This window comes from Aulostomus chinensis, chromosome 18 (assembly GCF_037954235.1).
Source record: "Aulostomus chinensis isolate RoL2024-O1b breed Wild chromosome 18, RoL_Achi_v1.0, whole genome shotgun sequence".
NCBI classification, from domain to species: domain Eukaryota; kingdom Metazoa; phylum Chordata; class Actinopteri; order Syngnathiformes; family Aulostomidae; genus Aulostomus; species Aulostomus chinensis.
This window is the reverse complement of record NC_141337.1, coordinates 8,057,865-8,077,898: the sequence shown is the minus strand read 5'-3', so window position 1 is coordinate 8,077,898 and position 20,034 is coordinate 8,057,865. Positions and strand designations below refer to the sequence as shown.

Sequence of the window (20,034 nt, the reverse complement as noted above, 5' to 3'; positions counted from 1 at the left end):
TCCCCATAACTCTGACGGATAAAGAGGCAGGCCCAGATACTTCCAGCCAAGATGATTCCTATAATAAGGTTGCAGAGATTTTTTTTCTCTAATGAGGATTAGATTATCATAACGTTTAATCTCAGCACTGTTACCGCTTTCATGCAACACTATTTTAAAGTAATCTGCTCTCATATGTAGTTTTGCCCTCCTTTCTCCTTCTCTAGATTGCAGGAGGTAGCAGACTGCTACATGTGGCCTGATTATATGCAAGGCTAAGCACAGTTTGACCCATCACTGAAAATAGCGCACTCTCACGGTGGGAGATGACTTCATAAACTTTCAGCACTTTACCTCCAACTTTTGTTGAGTTTATTTCTGTCAATCCTCAGCAGCAGAATGGCATCATATGAGGCGAGATAAGCGAGTGTGAGAAATTCAAGAGCAAGTTTGGCGGTTAGGTTGCAATCACAGAACGGATAAAGATGCATAGAGGTACTTCAGACATTGATGTCTAAATAAACGATGATGCTGCACTGACTTGGCACTTAAGGTTAATCAAGTTTATCCATAAGTTCCCTCTTATCAAATATTGAATCATAGTTGGAAGATGTGTGGAGACTGCTTGAAAAGCCTTAAATCAGCTTGTATTTCTCTTCATTTACTGAATTTTCCACCCAGACATAAAGCTCATCCATGAGTTTTCTTTTAAATATCCTCTTTCATTTTGCTCCTACTTTGGAGTTAAGTAATATCCTGTATAGATTTTAAGTTTTCATGAAGCATTATGTCGTTTTTTTCCCTCTACTGATTCACTCTAATCTGTTCATTTCTGAACTGTCAGAGTGCCACACTTTTTTTGATCATGCTTGATCGTACAACAACACATTTTGACAACAGGACTGTGTCTGGACTGTGAGGAACAGAATCCCATTAATCATGAAGTAAAATGACTTTTGGCTCTACTGTGACGTCCTTCCTCTTATGACTGATCGATGCAAAGCAGATTGATGTGATTTCTGGAGAACAATTTTGACTAATATGTCTTCTAGTACCTGAAAGCAGCAGCACAAGCTAGCAGGAGTTTTGCACCTGCTCAAATCACTTGCAAACAAAGACATATGGTGCTCAGAGGAAGAATTAAAGAAGTCGGTGCGCCATCAACGCGATGTTGAAGCTATTATTTCAATCTAAAAAAAAAACAACAGCATTATGCCAATCTAATGGATTTAATTCATGCATGTATTTGTTTTTGTAATTCATGCAAGGAAATATAATATTTCATTGCTTTATTTTTACATTGGTTGGCAACTCTTTTTATTTCAGACCGTAAAACACTTTGAGCTGAATATTTGTTGTATGGAAGGTTCTGTAAAAATCAATAAAGCTGAGTTGAATTGAGTGGCAGTCCCGCGGTGGAACGAGGACCGTGTGGAGATGCTTCTTCTCCTGGGGAGTGTCTATAATGAGTTCTGTCAGGCACGCAGCGAGAGGCGCGTTACTACCGAACCCAACCTGAGCAGAAGCAAAGCCCATCTGTCAAACAGAGACAATAAGCCTCAAGCCATTCAGAAACAAATTGCTCGGCTTCCACACTGTGAAGCCCTGTGAGGCGGTCGGCAACAGAGATGCTACTAATTCCTGATGCTACTCAGGAAAGAGGAGGAGGGAAATATCAAACACATTAATCTGCGCGCATGGAGCCAGTGGCCAAGCATTGCTCTGCAGCAGCAGAAAAAAGAAAATGATAAAAAAATGTATTCAAAAAAACTAAAAACAAACAAACAAACAAACAAACAGAAAAGAAACACTGTGATTGTTTTTTTAAATATCCTTCTTGTGTCTCAGTGTTGCGCTTTCATAACTGAAGATAAATCATGATGCAGGGTTTAAATTAATGATGCAATCATCTCCTTCTTCATGTCAAGTAACACTACCATCTTGCGGAGCTCTTCCCAACCCTGCGGCATATCAAAACACAAACAATGATCTAATTCAAAGTTGTGCACACTCATTTGCAACAAGCCATGTTTAGGAATCTTGCGGGATTGACAGGAGCTAAGATGAGGTTCATTTCCTCTGCAAATTGAGTCATTTGTGGAGGCGGCATCTAGTGTGACACCATTTTTAACATGAATAAATATCAGGCTGGTCAACCAAGCGTCACACAGCCATCATGCCAAATGTGACAACTCATTATCAATTGATTAGATATGGTTGGTGTGCCGGGCCAGGTGGATGTGGTGTAACGGAGTGAGTAAGCGACACGACAGAGGCTGCTTTCTAATTGAAACTCCTCAGTTGATGAGATGAGAGGAGCAAAAACATGAAAACACAGAGAGGGAGAAGGTGGAAGCATTGACGAATGTGCAATGAAAAAAAGCTGAAGCTCTTTTGAATGGAGTAGAAACGTCGTCAACTTAATTCTCAGCAGACACACGCAGAAAAGAAACAAGCAGCTTGAACTGTGCAGTGTTTGTGCATTATTAGACTCATTGTTAGGGCATACGAGCTCTTGCTAAGCCGGTTGATTTTGCAGGGAGCCAATAAATTGCCTTCAAGAGCAGTTTTTTTTTTTCTTTCCTTGCCATCAAATAGTCTGCAGATCATGTGCCACCATTACACCTGACTTTGTTTTTCAAAAACAACAAAAATCTTCTGATTCTGTGAATCCACTCAAGGTGACCCCAGGGCGTGTTACATGATGTGTGTCACATGATGCGTGACACACAGTATAGCAAAGAGAAGTTGCCAGATTTGATGGATTTCCAACACATTTTGACTTAAAATAGCCTTGATTTATGTGTATAAGCGGACAGGAGGTGCTCTTTATGCTGCGTAATTGCAAAACCAAAAAACGCAGACACTGACATTTTATGGCTACAGATACACGGATACAGTTTCTGAAAATGTATCTTCATATGTTGAATATTATTGTTACTGCAATGATTCTTCAACAAGTTCCATTCAACTTCAAGAGATAAATATTAGCCAAGTGACATGTCTTCAGTAGTGTAACTATTATAGGCTGTAGCTGTTGCCTCTTAGTAATATATGTTGAGTGATGTAGGAGATGTGTGTCTCAATGAAAACCATTCAAACAACTCAGTTGGACCATGTGATTGTGAGGTGGTGGGACCCAAATACAGCCTGTGAATGGGAGACTTTTTTTTTCTTTTTTTTTAATAATAAACCTAATTTGTATTCTGCTGTCAGGCATGTGTCTTTGTCCAATTAAAACTATTAGTAGAAATATGTACTTGCTACAAAAAGACATTTTCATGTTCTGTGCATTAAGGCCCGCAGACAAATTTCTGCTTCTTAACACATAGCAGGGAAGAGGGAGACACCTCTTACACTGACATGAGAATTATAGCATAAAGGCAACTGTGGTAATAAGGAGCCTCCAGCTGCAAAGGCTAGTATGGCGGTAATGCATAAATTAGCATAGTTTCTATAGCGTAGATAATAGCGGGGAAAAAATTAATGCAGTGACAATTCAAAGACAAATAAATTCTCAGATATTTTTTCAATAAACTGCATGAGCTCACAAAGTCCTAAGACATATCTAAAGCAAATCTGACAGTTTTAAAAATGCCCACGCTCAGGTTGAAAGATTGGCTGAAGGGTAGCTGATGTTAAAAACCAATTAGCCCTCGGTTGCATTTTAAAATGCCCTCACTGTCAATCGGCGACAGCCTTGGGAAATGAACGAGCTAATTTTGCCCAACCTGGGCAGTAATTGTTTCAAATCAGCCTCATGCCTCAGCATCACTGCTACAGTAATTGCTCATGAGCAGGAAGATTAATCTACAGAAGCACATCTGTGGGACTTCATTTACGGGACTCAGCGCCATGCCTTCTGGATCTGTGTGACACATTTGAGTTTCATTCCCGTACAGCATAATCAGCTGAGCAAAGGTGGAATAATGCGTGGGCGAATGACTGGAAACAAGCAGACACAACGAACAAACGGATCAATATTTGTACACAGTCACGCATGCAACACATGCATGAATACGTGCTCCTTAAGTCAGAGGAAAGAATTCTCACTTGGCCTTCCTTTCTTATTCATGTTGATAATCAAAAAAACCTGCTTTGAGAGGATGATCTGACCTTTGACTCAACCACAAAAATGGAATCATTTTCCCCCGGGTTCAAGTAAACCTTTGAAAGAAATTCTCTTATAGGAGGAGGCTCTCTGTGGAGCCCAGCCTAAATGGATCTGCCATCACATTTAATGAGTCCTTCCTCTATCCATTCTACAGCCGAGCTGTGATAATCGGCCAGGTAGTTTCTGTGTAATCTGGCTAACAGAGAGAATAGCTTTCCAAACCTCAACACCTGCTAATGGATGATAAAAGTCAGACGGAGTCAACAAATTCTTACAAAGGCAGAAAAGTCTCATCTTTTGCCAAACACTGGCCTCCAATCAGCATCAGCAAAGAAATCAGTGTTTGGATTGTGAGCTGCTTTTCGCCTGACGAGCTCTCTGAAGGGAAACAGCTGTGAGCTGAAAATTGGAAAGGCTTTGTGAGAACGGGCTCGGCCCTTGTTGGTCTCCTTCCTCTTCTCCTCAAGACGCTGGCATGCAGATGTCTCCTCTCATTCCTCATGTGTAATTACAAAGATAAAGGGATGATTCTTTGTGTGAGGTATTGTGCAGCAGGCGGCACACCAGAGCTGTTTTTAACTAGGAGAACATCGCCACAGCACAGGATCTAACACATCCTGCTGCAGCTGCCTACTTCCTCGTGCTTCCACACCCTCTCAAATGTGACGCTGAAAAGATAATGTGGTTGAAAAACAATCAATGTGACCACCCAAGGTGGTTTATACACCCTCCACAGAGGCTCTTGCTCGCTTGGGTGCAGAGAGGAGACACGAGGCTGAACAGATAAGGATTCTTATCAGAGTCTTTGCAGGTGTTTGGTGGAGCGAGGCCATAACAGGATTCTTAAGTTACTACTAGCCAGCAAGATGAGCAAGATGAGAAGAGTAGGGAAAAGAATCACAGTGGGATGGATTGCCGGAGTGTGTGCGTGTGTGTGGGTGATGGGTGAGCCCGTGGCCAGAGTGTTATAATTGTGAAACCCCTTCGAGTGCTGCAGTACAGTGTGTCTTAGACACCTGCTGGTGAGGTGATAAGGAGTGAAAAGCAATCACTCCGGCTACCCGCCAGCCCCGACTGGCATCTTTCTGCCTCTCAAACTGCTACCTGGGTATTTCTCTCAAATATAACTGGCTCTCTGATATAGGTCATCTCTCTCTCTCTCTCTCTCTCTCTCTGTCTCTCTCTCTCTCTCTCTCTCTCTCTCTCTCTCTCAGGAGACACCTCAGGGGAAAGGAGTGAGAGGAGAGGTCTGCTCCTTCATTCTTATGTTGACACAATCTTGAAACTTTATAAAATGCAAAGCAGCGCCTGTAGCAGCAGTTTCTCGTGCTTCTACACTGCCATTTCAAACTAACTTTATCACCCACAGAGGTCAAGGACATGCCGTCTGGTTCCAAGTGGGTCCTCAGTATCTGTGCGGAGCATTTCTTATTATGATGATTCCAGTTGAGGATTATAACGCGAATCCTTGGGATAAATCTTTGCTCGTCACGGAGGGACCATCAGCTGTTGCAGTCAACCAGCACGCTGACTCTTGAATTATTCATTTCCTGTTTACAGCAGGCGACAGGTGCGTGACCTCTGTGATGAGAGCCCATGGGTGTCTGAAGAAGTGGTGACAAGGGAAGTGGTGGTGGTAGGGGCTGGCAGGGACAGCGCTGGAGACAGAAGGAGGAGGAAGGGGGATTCAGAGGAAACGGCCAATTTGTCAGACTCAGGTGCCTGCTGAGGTTTGGGGCTTTTCATTGCCTTTAATTTGAATTCTGTGGCATGAATACAGAACACAGTATTTACCAGACTAACATCGATAAATATTTTTGGATGGAAAGATGAAATGCAAAAACATCATGTGAATGTAATGTTCTACAAAAAAAATGTTTGAGTGTGATGGGGGGGGGGGGGGTCACAGGGTTGGAAAGGTCTGCCAAACTTGAGCTGCACATCAGCTGTGTGGCATTTACTGTAACCTTTCACCTGGCTTTCACAACTGGCACAGAAACACCTGAGACACGGATCACTGCAGCTTACTGGGAAAAGCAGTACACAGATACCACAACGTTCCTGGACACACAGAGACAATAAACCCTCACGAATGGAGCAGTGGAGCCGCTTCACTGACCACGGGAGTCCCCCCAGACACACGCCGGGGGAAAGCAAAAATGACATCTTTCATATAAAATAACAATATCATAATAATTTTTTAAAAAATGCCATACCATATTGTATCAGAGGCATTACAAGAGAAACTAAATCTATGTGCTTCATAATAGTGTAGTTAAAATAATCGATTTAGATGCAGCACAGCTGATAATGTCTGTGAAAGACACTAGTAAGCAGCAGATGAGTCTCCTGCTTCCTCAGTAAAGCCCTCAGAAGTCTCCCAGAACCGGTGTAGTGAGTAAAAATGTGCCGTCTCACAAATAAACTCCCAATGTTGTCACACCTTCCTTCTTCAGTCCCCTAGATTTAAACTCCGATGCATTTTTCCTGCTTGGTCTTTTTGTTTGGTCGAGTGTCAAACTGGGTCGAGAGCTCTTCAACAAAGGTAGGCTAACCAAAACGGCTTCTGTAACCAAGTGTGCTTTTCATTGTTGGATGCAGCAGACCACAACAGCATTTGCAGTAGAAAAAAAAAAAGTTAAAAAAAAAGAAGAAGAAGAAGTATGCGGTAGTCCAGAGCACAGGACCTTCTTCATGTATTTGTCATCTCTCTACGGTCCTGTAACTTCAGCGTGAACATTCTCCCGTGTCGTGTCGTGACATATTTGGGTTTTGCTTGGATGTTTCTGAGTATAAAACGAAGGGAAAACATTACAAGTTCACTCTTCAACTGAATCAAACCACAGCAAACAAACTAAAGGTGCAAAAACGCCACGTTGAGTGTACTCAAGTACAAATTAGATTCAAGGAGGTACAGCAGCAAATAATAAGAGGAGTGATGCTGAAAACAAACAAGGAGTGATGAAGAGAGGAAGAGATAGAGAGAGAGAAAGAGCAGAGGCTGGAAATAAGCGGATGTTGTCAAAAACCACAGGCAACCCATCCAGTTTGTTTAGTCGAACACCGATGAAATACCAAACTGGATTAAAGGAATTCAGTCTGGTTCACTCAGGCTGAACAATAGCCTGTGACACGACATAGCTCAAAAATAAACCCACCATTTATGCACCCTTATTGATGTGGACATCTGCATGAACACGCGCGCACACAAGAATGCATGCAAAGCAAACAGACGCGCACGCTCTCTGCAGAATGATGCACGGCTTTAACCTTCAGGCAACACTGGAAAGAGACATTTCTTGCTTTCGGCCAAGTCCTGCTTCAGGAAAAATAAACAGCTGAATGATATAGTGAGCTGTCCCCTCTGGTTTCAACGCGGGACTGGAACCACATTTCTGAGACGGCAGCTACAAATGGCCCATCTCTATAACTGCCCTGCCTCCCATTTTCTCAGTTGTGCATCCACAGAGACCTTGGCACATCTCAAAGACAGATTCATTTCGATTGAAAGCTGCTGAAGTGTCCTCAAGCACCAAAGCATTACTACTTATCAAGAGAACGTAATGGAGATGACGCGATGAAAAGACAGAAAATAAGCTCTAGGGTCATTTAGGATGGATGAACACCCACAAAGAAGTTTGTAAATTGGGCACACATACTAGATTAAGTCCTCGTCATGTGAGGTGAACTTCCTCCCTGCCTGCCTGCGGTAAGCCTTGTTGCTGCTGTCAGAATGGCAGGAATGTGACGTTTCCGCTGCTCATGTCAGTATCTCGATTCTCAGCTGCTGAGAAGAATCTTCTCCTCTGTCATGATGTGACATGATGTCACTCTAAGCTAATACCGCCCCATACCACCAACTGCAAACATCACAATTGTCCAAAAATCTGTCAGTTTACAAAGTCTCAAATGCCTCATCCTGTATAATCCATGTGTTTTTTTTATCCGGCTGTATCCTCAGTAATCCACAAACACTTCATGAACGAGTGTGAATGAGTTGGTTCACTTGAATTCTCCAGTTGGTCAAGCTGGTCCACTCCTGTCGGAGGCAGTGCCAAACCGGGTGACACGCTTGACAGTTTGTGAACTGACATTTCTGGACGGTTTTGCAGTTGTTTGTCGTCACTGGCGATGAGGTGCCATTTGCTTCAAGCTAAATACATGTGGTTGGCCTGGTCTACATTCTAGAGTCACAAAGACGCGATGCAGGAGGGAGCTCAAGACTCTTATTAATGAATACTTGAAAGGCAAAACACACTTTTTGGTGTCACCTTAAATAACTCAATTATAAGTAGAAAAAATGTTAAATTTGGTTTATCCAACTGATACACCGTATTTTAGTCTATCATAGACAGTATGACATCATTATTAATAATGCAGCATTATCATGTTAGCATGCATGTTACTGTTGTAGCTTCTGGAGTGAAACTAGCTTAAATTACTTTAGAAAAGAATTTTACGAACAGGGCACCGGATCAATTAGAGGTTCTGATACAAATCTGTTTTTCAGATTTGGGGCTTTTTCCTCTGTTCTTTATACTCAGATTATTTTAACATTTTTTTGAACAAAGAAGTTTTTTTTTTTGGGTGGGGGGGGGGAGAGAATATCAACATAAACATGAAAAAAGGCTTTTTTTCGTAGGACATCACATCAGCCCCACAGGTGTGAAAGAAGTGATATGAAGAATAAGTTTATTCAAAAAGCTTTTTTGTATCATTCAGAGTGTGAAACATTCATATGCAAAGTAATTAAACCTGCCATATAAATTTGTGGAGTAGAAAGAACAATATTTCCATCTGAAATGTGGTACAAGTATAAAACAGCATGAAATAGAAATACACAACGTGCTTATTAAATGTACCTTGTTCACTCGATGATTGTAGCTCTGACTTTACACTTGCTGACAGGTTTTATATCCTGCCTCCAAAGCTCTAGATCAGAGACAAATCTGTGTTTGATTGGTTCTCACAAGTTGCTGCTGGATTCAAATCGATTGTGGCATCTAATCCTGGACTATACCATATGTTTAACGACAAAAAAAACTACGCTATTTGGCTTAAATGGATCCACAGCTTCTTGTCTTTAGGCTGAGCTTTTATGTTTCCGTTGATGAAACGAGATGAGTTGATTTCGGACTCATCATTTTATCATCCTCGCCGATGAATTCGGAAGGGAAGCGCGAGGAAACAGACAAAGAAACATCAGGAGGATTTTACCGCAAGTACAAGTACAATGCCCATCATCAAAAAATAAATAAAATAAATGAATTTGCCAAACACACATAAGCAGCAACACTCTTGATCAAAACTATTCATTACCACTAACTGCACATTTTTACACTTTTTCTTTAGTGTGAGAGATGTTTTCAATCTCAACATCTGTTGTGATGTATCATTATTCATTAGTTACTGACAGGTTTGTGGGATTAGTATGATATATTCGGGCCTACACCAGGCTACAAGTGAGACTGAAAAGACATCGTGGAGTGTATTGCATGAAATTTTGTAGTTAATTTCTTCATAATTGATTAAATATTAGTATATTATATAAAGAAAATGAGTTTACCTTTGATCACACCTACTTTCAGATCTAATCCTTGTTTTTGCAGAGACACTTTCTTATAATTTCCTCTCATACAGCACAGATACAGGTAGGCTAATGTTCAGTTGACCTTTGGTAGCCCCAGTGTGACAGCGCTCACCTCCGCTAACTCACTCTAGTGCGTCTGCTGGCGTCTGCTTAGACAAAGAGGATTTAACGTTAATCTGGCCGTAACAACAGCAGGAGCGCATACACTCCACAACAACACTCCAGAGAATAGCACTAATCAAGACATCATGAACATCAAACAGGGAACAATTACTTCTAATAAAATCTATTTTACTGATTGACTGTGAGGAAGAGAGAGCTGACACAGTTATTTGATTAGATTTGATTACACTGGAGTGTTTTGGAAAGGATCATGCAAAAAGAAAAAAAAAAATCCCCTCAACAAAAACAGGATTTGTGTCCAAAAAAATGACCCCGGCGGGGAATCATTTGAATGCAACAGAGCTCACATTTATGCTGTTTTAAGATAGTCAGATTTATTTCAACATAAATCAGACAGATTTTCCCACTCATGCACGTTGGAACCTACAAAACAACAACATATGAAACGAGCTCGGCTACCAAAAAGGCACAGGAAGCGGCTGATGAGGTGACAAAAAGAGGTTTGATTGTAATGGAGAACAAACGCATTTGATTGTAGTAATTAGCAAACGGTTTTAACAGGTGGAAGTGTAGCAGGGGAAGTGTTCAATTCACAATCCCTTCTCATTAGTAAGCAAATGAATTCAATCACCTCTCTTTGGTAAGCGGCTTGATAAATCCCTGCAAAGTGGTGTCTGGCTTCAACCGCCGCAAACAGCTTTAATAGATGCAGAGCTGCTAATGCATCGCTCTCATTGACTCTGCACTTGCCATTCCACTACCATCAGCCTATTGTTGGCCTCAAGCAAACAAACCCCAGTCAATGAGGTCGGCGCTCCGCAGAGAGCAGTGAGGAGTATTTTTCCGGTGCTGGTTCCAACAGCTTTACAAATTTTATTCATATGTCCCTTGAGAGAACACTGTGCTTGTGCCGGAGAGGAGGGCAGGAGCCCCAAGCAGGGAGGGCAAGGTTGGAGAGTGCAGATCTAAGGAGACAAACTGTGTCGAGAGCTGGGGCAGACAACTACAGGAAGAGAGGTTTACAGCCGGATCAGAGAGGACCACCTGCTGCACCGATCTATGCTGCTCTGTAAGACATGACAGGCAGGTTTAAACCATCGGAGACGGGAGACAGAACAACGGTAAAGTACATAGAATAGAAGCAGGCCTAATATTCAGACATTAAGATGTTCTGAAGGGTGTAGCATAAAACACACCTTCAAATATTCTCATTCACTCACTCATTGTAATTGACAAAAGTAAAGCACTGTCCTTCCTTATATTATCACACTATTTCTTATATTACATTATCTTATGATATTCCGTATATTCCTGAGCCAGAGGCAAGATACAGTAAAACCAGCTGTTCTAAGTGAGATGTCAGAACACTTCCAGACATTTTTTATTGTAACTCAAACCACGATTTTCCCTGGCCAGGTGTTTTTATTTGTTTTTTGTGGCTACACCAGACCTGGTCTTTACTACATCATCATCACAATGTAACATTTCCACTGAGAATAACAAGAACGTGCGGCATTTCGCTTTGGTTTCCTACAGCACAGGTTTGCGCAGATCTCAAACTTGATGACAATGGTCAGTGTCGCTGCTCCAGCTGAATTCAGTGAGCACCCACTGCTTCAACAACCTTAACGCTGATGTGACGCATCGTGGGTGGTGGTGTATTACGGCTTAGATATCCCATGACCTGAATGATGTTCTGTTACTTCTGCAAAAAAAAAAAAAAAAAATGTGCATAACAATGATAGCTTTGACTTTTATGATGCTGGAGGCCAAATCGATAGTTCTGTTGTGTTGGAGAGGGTAAAAAAAAAAGTGCAGCATTTGGCAACGGCTCAGACCGAGTCAAACACAGACAAAACTAATCTCTCCATGCCTGGCAACAAATCCACTCTGCAATCTTAATCAATTCGTTAGACAGCTTCTTCTTGAACGCACACACATATGCACACACACGCGCGCGCGCACACACACACACACACACATACACACACACACACATGTGAAGCATGGTGATGATTAGCTTGTCCCACTTAATCACTCCCTATTAGAGGCACCTGCGAGGCTGCAGTCGTCTCGTGTGATTATAATCATAGAAATGTCACATTTGAATGATAAGCAGCATGAGACGATGGCTCTAAACATGATGATGTGCTGCATATTTACACCATAGAATCATCAGCTATTCTCACACACACAGGAAAGACTTAGAAATATAATCTCTCATATGTAATTTTGCATGTATATGTGCAGGCGTATAAATACACACCAGCCTCCACATTGGTTTTGAGGTTGGGAGGGATGGGGGGGGGATAAAGCCTATCCGCTGTGGATAAAAGACGTCCCTTATCAGCTTCCTCATAGAGGCGCTGGGAATGAAGGCATTTACTCAAATGAAAGAGGCAGCTTCTGGAGATAAGCCGAGAGAGACGGAGCTCAACTAAGCTTTCTGATTGGACTGGGCCTACAGAGGGAACAGAGGGAAAAAACGGGGGTGGGGGGGCGGACGGGCGGACGGACGACTGGATGGACAGGTGGATGAAATGACGGGGGAAGGATCTAACAGCATGCATGGGTTTTGTCTGTGATCAGACAAAGTGGGTGTTAAATCTATTGTGTTGACCTCAGTCTTTAGTCTGTGCAGGTGTGCACATTTGCTGTTATGCCATCAGTCTGTCCCTGCACCTGCAGTTGCCCCTGTCTGCACACAGAGCTGGCACATCGTCTCCTCTGCGCTGGGCTGTGAGCCGTGCCAGAATAACCCACTTCAAAGAGACCCATTGTCACACTCTAATGTGGCGAACGGCAGCTAGCGCTACAAAAATCAGCACACACAGACTGGATATTCCCTCTGAGTCTCACAGAGATGGGTGAGGAAGGGTGGCGTGGGAGGGGATGAAGGGGGGGAGCGAGAGAAGGAGAGGGGGGGGTTTGTTAACAAACACACTCCCTTGCCAACATTAATCATGTAAACTCTCATAAAATCATTAGAGCTGATCATTCTCAGTCAGGCTCTCTCGCTCTCTCTCTCCGAAGCAGTTCAGCGCTGACGAAAAGGAGTGTGCCAATTCCTGTCAAAGATACCAGCCAACACACACACACACACACACACACACACACACACACACACACACACACACAGATGTGTGGAGCAAAATATCGACAACGGTAAGTGGACAGCAGAACTAAACAGAATTATTAGATGTTCTCATCATGTACACATTCTATTTTTCTTGCATAGCTTTTTGGTGCCCCCCAAAAATTACATTTACATATACTCACATCATAATTGTTGTAATCCAGTTCTACAAATCGCATTCACTCACTTTCTCTTTAATTGCATGCGTGTGAAAACAGCGATGTCAACATGTCATGTCAATTTCACATATACATTCATACATATACATGTATATCTATGTTATTTCTTACACACTCTCCACACTATTGTGTTCATTTATTAGGGCAGCAGTTGTGGTGGTTTTTGTTTTAATGAGGAACAGATCCTAGTGATCTGAAAGGTCCGACATCCACACTCCAGTTTCAGCAATTTCTGTATTTCCTCTATCTTTTCTCATACTTCAGTGTGTAACTCTTTAAGGCCTTTAGCTCCTTTCTCACTCATTTACGTCAAGGTCAGGCCTTCAAGTGGAAGACTTGACAGCCTCTTCAGCTGAATGCTCGCCTTTCCTGCAGAAGACTGATGAATTCACAAGTGTAGACAAAACACACACTCGCACCAAGAGGTGATGCGCCGCTGTTTCCCTTCAAGGCCTGCATCTTTAGCTTTAGCACCTAGGGAATGAAAGGCTAAGTGGTGAGGTTTTGCTGCTGCGTGCATCACGGGACCATTTCTCATGTTGTCAGAGCTCCCGCTGGGCCTCACATGCGCCTGCAGCTCTAAGCATCCAGAAGCCCTCACTTCAGCGGGCGGGCCAATCAAACCCACACTGTCACTTCAATCAAATGACTTGAACTGTCATTCACATGCAGGCATATGCACCACGGGGGTGTGAGGGAGATGGGGGGGTTGGACCAGAGGTGAAAGGAGGGGTAGATATATGACAAATGCTGTAGATGCAAAAACAGACATATGTAGCTTCTGAGATGATAAATCCCTCATTTCCACACGAATAACTGCCGAGATCGTGCATTAATGTCTCTCCAGAGGTACAGAGATGGTGGTTGCAGCAAACAAGCATGAAATTAGCACCTTTTCAGGAAGTTCACTGACCTCTGCTTTTGTTTGACCTTTGACCTGTCTGAGAAGCCCTTGTGACTCCCTGCAGGCAGGTCTAATCATTAAGGTTAACACCGGCACACCTCGCCCTCCGCTCCAACCTCTTCTAATGACTAATGCATGAATAAAAATCCAATCACAACATTTTTACACAGATGAAATTTGCACAGTCACAATTCTGCAGTGCAATTTACTCATCTTATAACACATCATTTATTAGCCCTGAAATGGGACCCTGTTACTTTCCCAGTTATCTCTAACTACATTCAGGAAATTAAATCGTCTTTACTCCTCTAAAAAAGTAGCCTACACAGGAATTTGTTATGTGCTTCCTTCTGCAATCATACTGCAGTACAGTAGATTCTTGGAATGTAACAGCCTGCCAGAGCAAGCGAAATGTCATCGACGTGTCCGGTATCAAGGCTGTAGTTTGGAGGGTGTCTGCTGAAGCTCTATGGCTGTATTTGTCCCTTTTTTTACATCAATGGTGGCACCATATCCCTTCCATACAGCATGTGCAGTTATTCCGAATCAGGAACATCTCTCTGTACTTGTTACATAGTGTGTAGTGATTTTATTTGGATCGGCAATCAAATTTCCAAAGCACCTTCTGTCAGGTTTGTATCTGCTGTGCTCCACTGAACCACACCAGGGAGCTCTTCTTCTACACTCACGCTTCATATTTACAACACATTCTGTAGACAGCCACAAAAGATGGATGCTAGGCTAATAAGAAAGTTCCAGCTAAAATCACAGCTAAGAACAAAACTTATAAGTTTATAGCAATTATTCAAAATGTGCGGTCGCTTTTTTTTTTTTTTAACCTTGCACATAATTTATCATTTCAATAATGTCCAGTAAATAAGGTTGCAATTTATCATATGTAAAAACCTTTGAAATGGCTGGTATACTGTTCATATGCCGGAAAATATAATGTGATGTGGAATCAAAATGGTTGAGAACATTCATTCGTCTCTTCATGATTTATAGATACTGTAAATCCCATTGGGAATTAGATTGCAATGGTTTTTCATTTTTTAAAAGTAGGACATCTAAAAAAAAAAAAACAAGCAGGAGACACTGGTGCTGTGTGTCACTAAAAACTGTGGAACAACACTGTGGAAGGAGAACATTTTTTTTTTTTTGGTAAATCTTGGAAACAGCCAGCCTTTTAAATCCAAAGACAAAAAAGGAAGGAGTGAGTAATACAACATTAATGGTCAACATCAGGATTTGATGCAGCTCAATCATACACAGATCAAAGTCTCCATTCAATAATGCATTAACAATACAAAAACAAAAAAAAAATCATTGGGAGAATAGTCAAAAATAATATTTTCCACAATAGTCCCAGCAGACAAGAGAACAATGCCATATGACATGCTGTATTATGAGCAGAAGATATGACTCATGCTCGAATAGCGACGTTTTATCACAAAACAACTCCTGAAAAGCACTGAACATCAGAGCTTGATGATATACTGTTCAACGTGCTGAGAGCAGCCATGAATAGAATCCTCTGCTAAACTCACTCACCTCCTGGACTGATCTCTACAGGGAAAGATAAAACAAAATCAAGAACAGTGAGTATAGCAACAACGGAGAGGAAGGAGGAAAAAAAAGAAAGAAAAAGTACGGAGCGGAAATGTTTTGGAGCGATAACAAATCCCATCGTTCCTGTACCTGGAAGCGGTGGCTGACTGGCACATTAAAGTGAAAAAGAACCACACACACACATATTGACGACTGAATAAAAGTCGAATAGAACTTTACTCCAGCAGGACAACTATAAAACACAGCAGAAGGAGAAATAATAAATACTAAATAATGTATACAGCATCACAGATTCATTCTCTCTGGAGTCTTAACTGAAATGATGGGAGAGGTAATGAAAAATAAAAATATGACTGCAGATTTGTCATTTCAGCTAAGGCGTTTGTTAAGCTAATAAAGCAGTGTGCCATTAGTCTTTGTAGTGTGTGTGTGTGTGTGTGTGTGTGTGTGTGTGTGTGTGTGTTTGTGTGTGATTGTCAAGAGGTGTAGAACAAAAACCGTTCTCATCCACAAGGAGACATTTAGGAAAAACACACACTTGAGGACGAGCTCGTCTGATGTGGAGCTGGTGGGAAGTGGACCAGAGCTCTCAGTCTAACAGTGCTGCCTTTTCATTAACCTCATCATTTACAACACCCCCCCCCCCTCCCCCCGACTAAAACAGCCTAACTGCAGCCTCAGAAGTGAGGGCAAGAGGACGCAGATGTCTCAAGGTCAAGAATGTATGTTAAATTGGTACCAAATTGTAAACATTAACTGAGGATCAAACCTGCTTTTCAACCTCCTCCCAGTCCTTTTTCACAGCCGCCCTCTCAGGGTGTGGTCAGCTCCCATTGAGCGGTCACAGACTGTAACTCTAACCCCATGTAATTAGCCCCGATCAAGCTTGGGGACCCTGTTTAGTGCAGATTAACCCTGCTTCCCATGCCTTCCCACCCCCCACCTCAGATCCTGCAGATAAAAAGGTGCGGAAGGGGAAGAAATGGCACCCACTCCCAGAGGAACAGGCCTATAATCAGGCCTCCTGCAGTACCACAACCTGTCCCCAGCCTGGGGGGTGGGGGGGGGGGTGGCGGCAGGGGGTCGCAGAAAGATGAGTGAAGTCAGACAAGGTTGAGTCCTCTCCAACCAGATCCTCAACTCTACTGACTGGAGGACTAAAACAACAACACAGTGAGAAGAGGACACCGTGGCCACACCACTCCCTCATGACCTGCCATAATGGTGGAAGTGAAATCAGACTAAAGGGAGCACTCAGCTGTGAGAGGGAGAGAGACAGCATTTCATTTAAACTCCCACGTGCATCCGTCTTGACTGCTGGAAGGTGAAGGAGGCTGCGTTTTGGGCGGAGAAGTAAATAGCTAGAAATGCTAATGTGGCCTCCATTTGCAACAATCATTGGCCCGTGTGCGCTGAAACCATTGGAGCGCACCGACATCTTTAAGCACCCCAAATATCCATCATATCCAGAGGGGTGTGTGTGTGTGTGTGTGTGTGTGTGTGTGTGTTTGTGTGTGCGCGCGAAACCGTTACAACCAAGTCAGTGAACAATATCAGAGAGGCCTCTTTGGATATTTGTAATAATCTCATTTTTCTTTGTGTTTATTTCCCTGAACTGGAAGGCACGGCTCCAAGCTCAGTCAGAAATGTGGATATGAATAGTCGCAGAGGCAGCGGCAGCATTTCAGGTGAAAAAGGTCCATTAGTTACACCTCAGCTCACTGCTCACAGAAGAAATCTTCATCCTCTGATGTGATTAGGACGGGACTCGCAATGCAAATGAAGAGAACTCCTCTGTTGTGAATATTGTGGGTCAATTTTGTGTCAAATAAAAGTAGGAAACATCAGAGATTTATACTTTTTCTTTCACCATTACAAAAAAAACCCATTCCTTTTAAGCTCGTCCTCTGAGTGATAGATTTCTGCCAACAAATAAGCAGAAGGGACAAAAAAACCCTTAAAAATCTTAAAGATAAATGAATTTATTAATAGCGTGTATGAGAAAAGACAGCCTAGTATATGTATAACCTCCGTTGATTCCACACAGTCAAATCAATAATTCCATTCACTTCTTCTATTATTCTACTAATTGAGAAAAAAATAATTTTCATTCTTTGTCTGACTGGTGACAGATTGTTTCGGCCTATTTTCCAAAACTCATGATGAACTTTAATCCCTGAAAGAGAAAAGAGTAGCCCCCCCCCCCCCCCAACAAAAACCCAAATACCAAAAAAAAAAAAAATCCGAGACTAAACTGATGCTTCCGCAGCAGCAGCAGGACGCAAACATTCTGTTTTCACCGATCCATCTACCTGAACGTCTATCGTCCATTATGGCAGGTGTTCCGTTCTTCACACTAACCGTTAGCATGGATCCAAGTGACCGAGGTTACTCAAACATTTCCGTACATTCAATCACGGACGGACTTTGAAGCCTCAGCGCGCACCCCGGCCAACAAGCGACACAATCTTCTCTACTTCCAGATATTGCCACACCGACTTTCACTTCACCTCTGCCGCCCACTTGTGTGTGTGTGTGTGTGTGTGTGTGTTGTGTGTGTGTTCGATGGGTATTTAAGGTCCAGATATTTCTTAACACTAACGCCTTCATTGCTTCTGTCCACGTGGAGCTAAATCCGTCATATTCCATCACCAAATTCTCCACACTTACACCGACGCGCCGCATCCTCTCCGGGAAAACAGTGAACAGGTACTGAGGATGTTTTCGCACTTACCGATCAGCATCGTTGTGTCCGGCTCCGTGTCCGCGTCTCTCTCGAGCTCACCGTTCTACCGTGCGTAAAACCCGGCAGATTTTTACGCACCTTTATCCCCAGAGAACGAGAACATACACGGCGCGCAGGTGCGAGTGTGAGGCGTCCTGTAGTTTGTATCGACTTTGGTCCTGACTTATCTCTACAGTGACAACTCTTTTCTCTGCGATGATGTATCCTTTGGAGACCAATCCCAGGCGAGAAATGTCAGATCCTACTGATGCGCGTTATCCTCAGTTAAAAAATCCTGCTGCTGCTGCTGCTGCTCCGCTCGGCCTGAAGGAGGCGAGGAATGGGGTTGTTGGAGAGAAACTGGGTGTAATTGCCTGCTCGCTCGCTCTCTCTCCCTCTCTCTCTCTAGCTCCTTCCTACTCGCCATCCCTCTCTTTCACCAGCCCGTCCTCATACTCCCCTCGTCACATCGCGCACCTTTACATGTGGATATTAGTTGGCATTTTCTCAGAGTCTTGATGCCTGTGCAATATGACATTATATCAGCATTATTCAAACTATTTCAACACATGCCTGACATATACGCGCAGAGTAGGGAAAAAAACATCAAAAAGGTGGAATTGGAGGAAGTGAGAAGCTTTGGGTAGCAGAATCATAATGGCCGCACTGTAAATATGAAGCGAGTGAAAAGAATATATTCCATGCGTGCTTTGATAAGGATGATTTGTGTGCACTTGTCGAAGCGGCTTCTTTGTGTGCACGAGCGTGCGAAGGAAGAGTGATGTTGGAGCGACTGCCAGTGATGATTTCTCACAGCAGCCACCTCTCTTTTCAGTCTGCTCCTCCTTTGTGTCTCTTGTCGATGCATCATTTGGTGAAGCTGACACATTTTTCGAGGATTTCGGAATTGGCTAGAGAGCAGAGAGAGCTTGCTCGTATTGAATTTGTGTATGTTCACATGATGTGTGTGTGTGTATGTGTGTGTGTGTGTGTGTGTGTGTGTAAGCAGAGACTGTGGGTTGAAGAGCCTTGGTGCAATGCTTAGCTGTCCTGGAGCTACGCCAAAGAACATCTCCCAGGGTGCTATCAGGAACTTAATTACAGCATTAAATAGCTCCCTCTCCGCCCCTCTCCTGCTCTGAATTCACTTCCTCTTCTTTCCTCTTTTCCACCCCTTCCTGCTCTTCTCCTCTCAAACATCATCTTACACTTGCCCCTCTGTCTTTATCTTGTGTTTCCCCCTTTTTTCTCTCCCTTGCTTTCCCTCTTTCCTCTTTGCACTTGCAAGCCCTGTGAAAATGCTTGCTGGCCCATCTGAGTTGACCATCATCTCACCACCGTGAGAAAAGGCTTTTAAAAATGTGTTTCTATTGTCTGACACTCAGTGTGCAACCGGAAACAATAAAGAACCATCTGCTTTACTGTTGCACCTCGAATGGCCTAATTCGACTCATTCCATTCATCTATCCATGACACTGTTTACCCATCAGCTTGTAATGATGGAGTTAAGGGTGCTGTTCCACAGGGTGACATTGCAACTGGGAATGTGGTGACAGCAGAGATCAGATTGCTGCTGGAGAGTTCCCTCCAACATGAAATATTGCCTGTGACAGAGTGTTAAGCTGGGTGTGAGCTACCTTTCCCCTCTGATGCAGGTTTCTATTCCTCGCCACTCACAGAGGGAGCAGTGGACCCAGAAACTCTCCCCTGAGGCG

The 20,034-nt window shown here is 43.0% G+C and overlaps 1 protein-coding gene across 3 annotated transcripts in view; it reads right to left on the bottom strand.

Annotated features, from left to right (window-relative positions):
- Positions 1–20,034, bottom strand: part of znf385c (zinc finger protein 385C) — a 130,350-nt gene that overhangs the window by 33,829 nt on the left and 76,487 nt on the right. Inside the window, exon 1 of one of the 3 annotated variants that reach the window (XM_086185550.1) lies at positions 18,329–18,643. The exons of the other annotated variants lie outside the window; for them this stretch is intronic. Coding sequence (XP_086041676.1) covers positions 18,329–18,338 — 10 coding nt within the window. The 5' untranslated portion in view covers positions 18,339–18,643. Of the gene's footprint in view, positions 1–18,328; positions 18,644–20,034 lie in introns of those variants that run through there. 3 annotated transcript variants of the gene reach the window in all.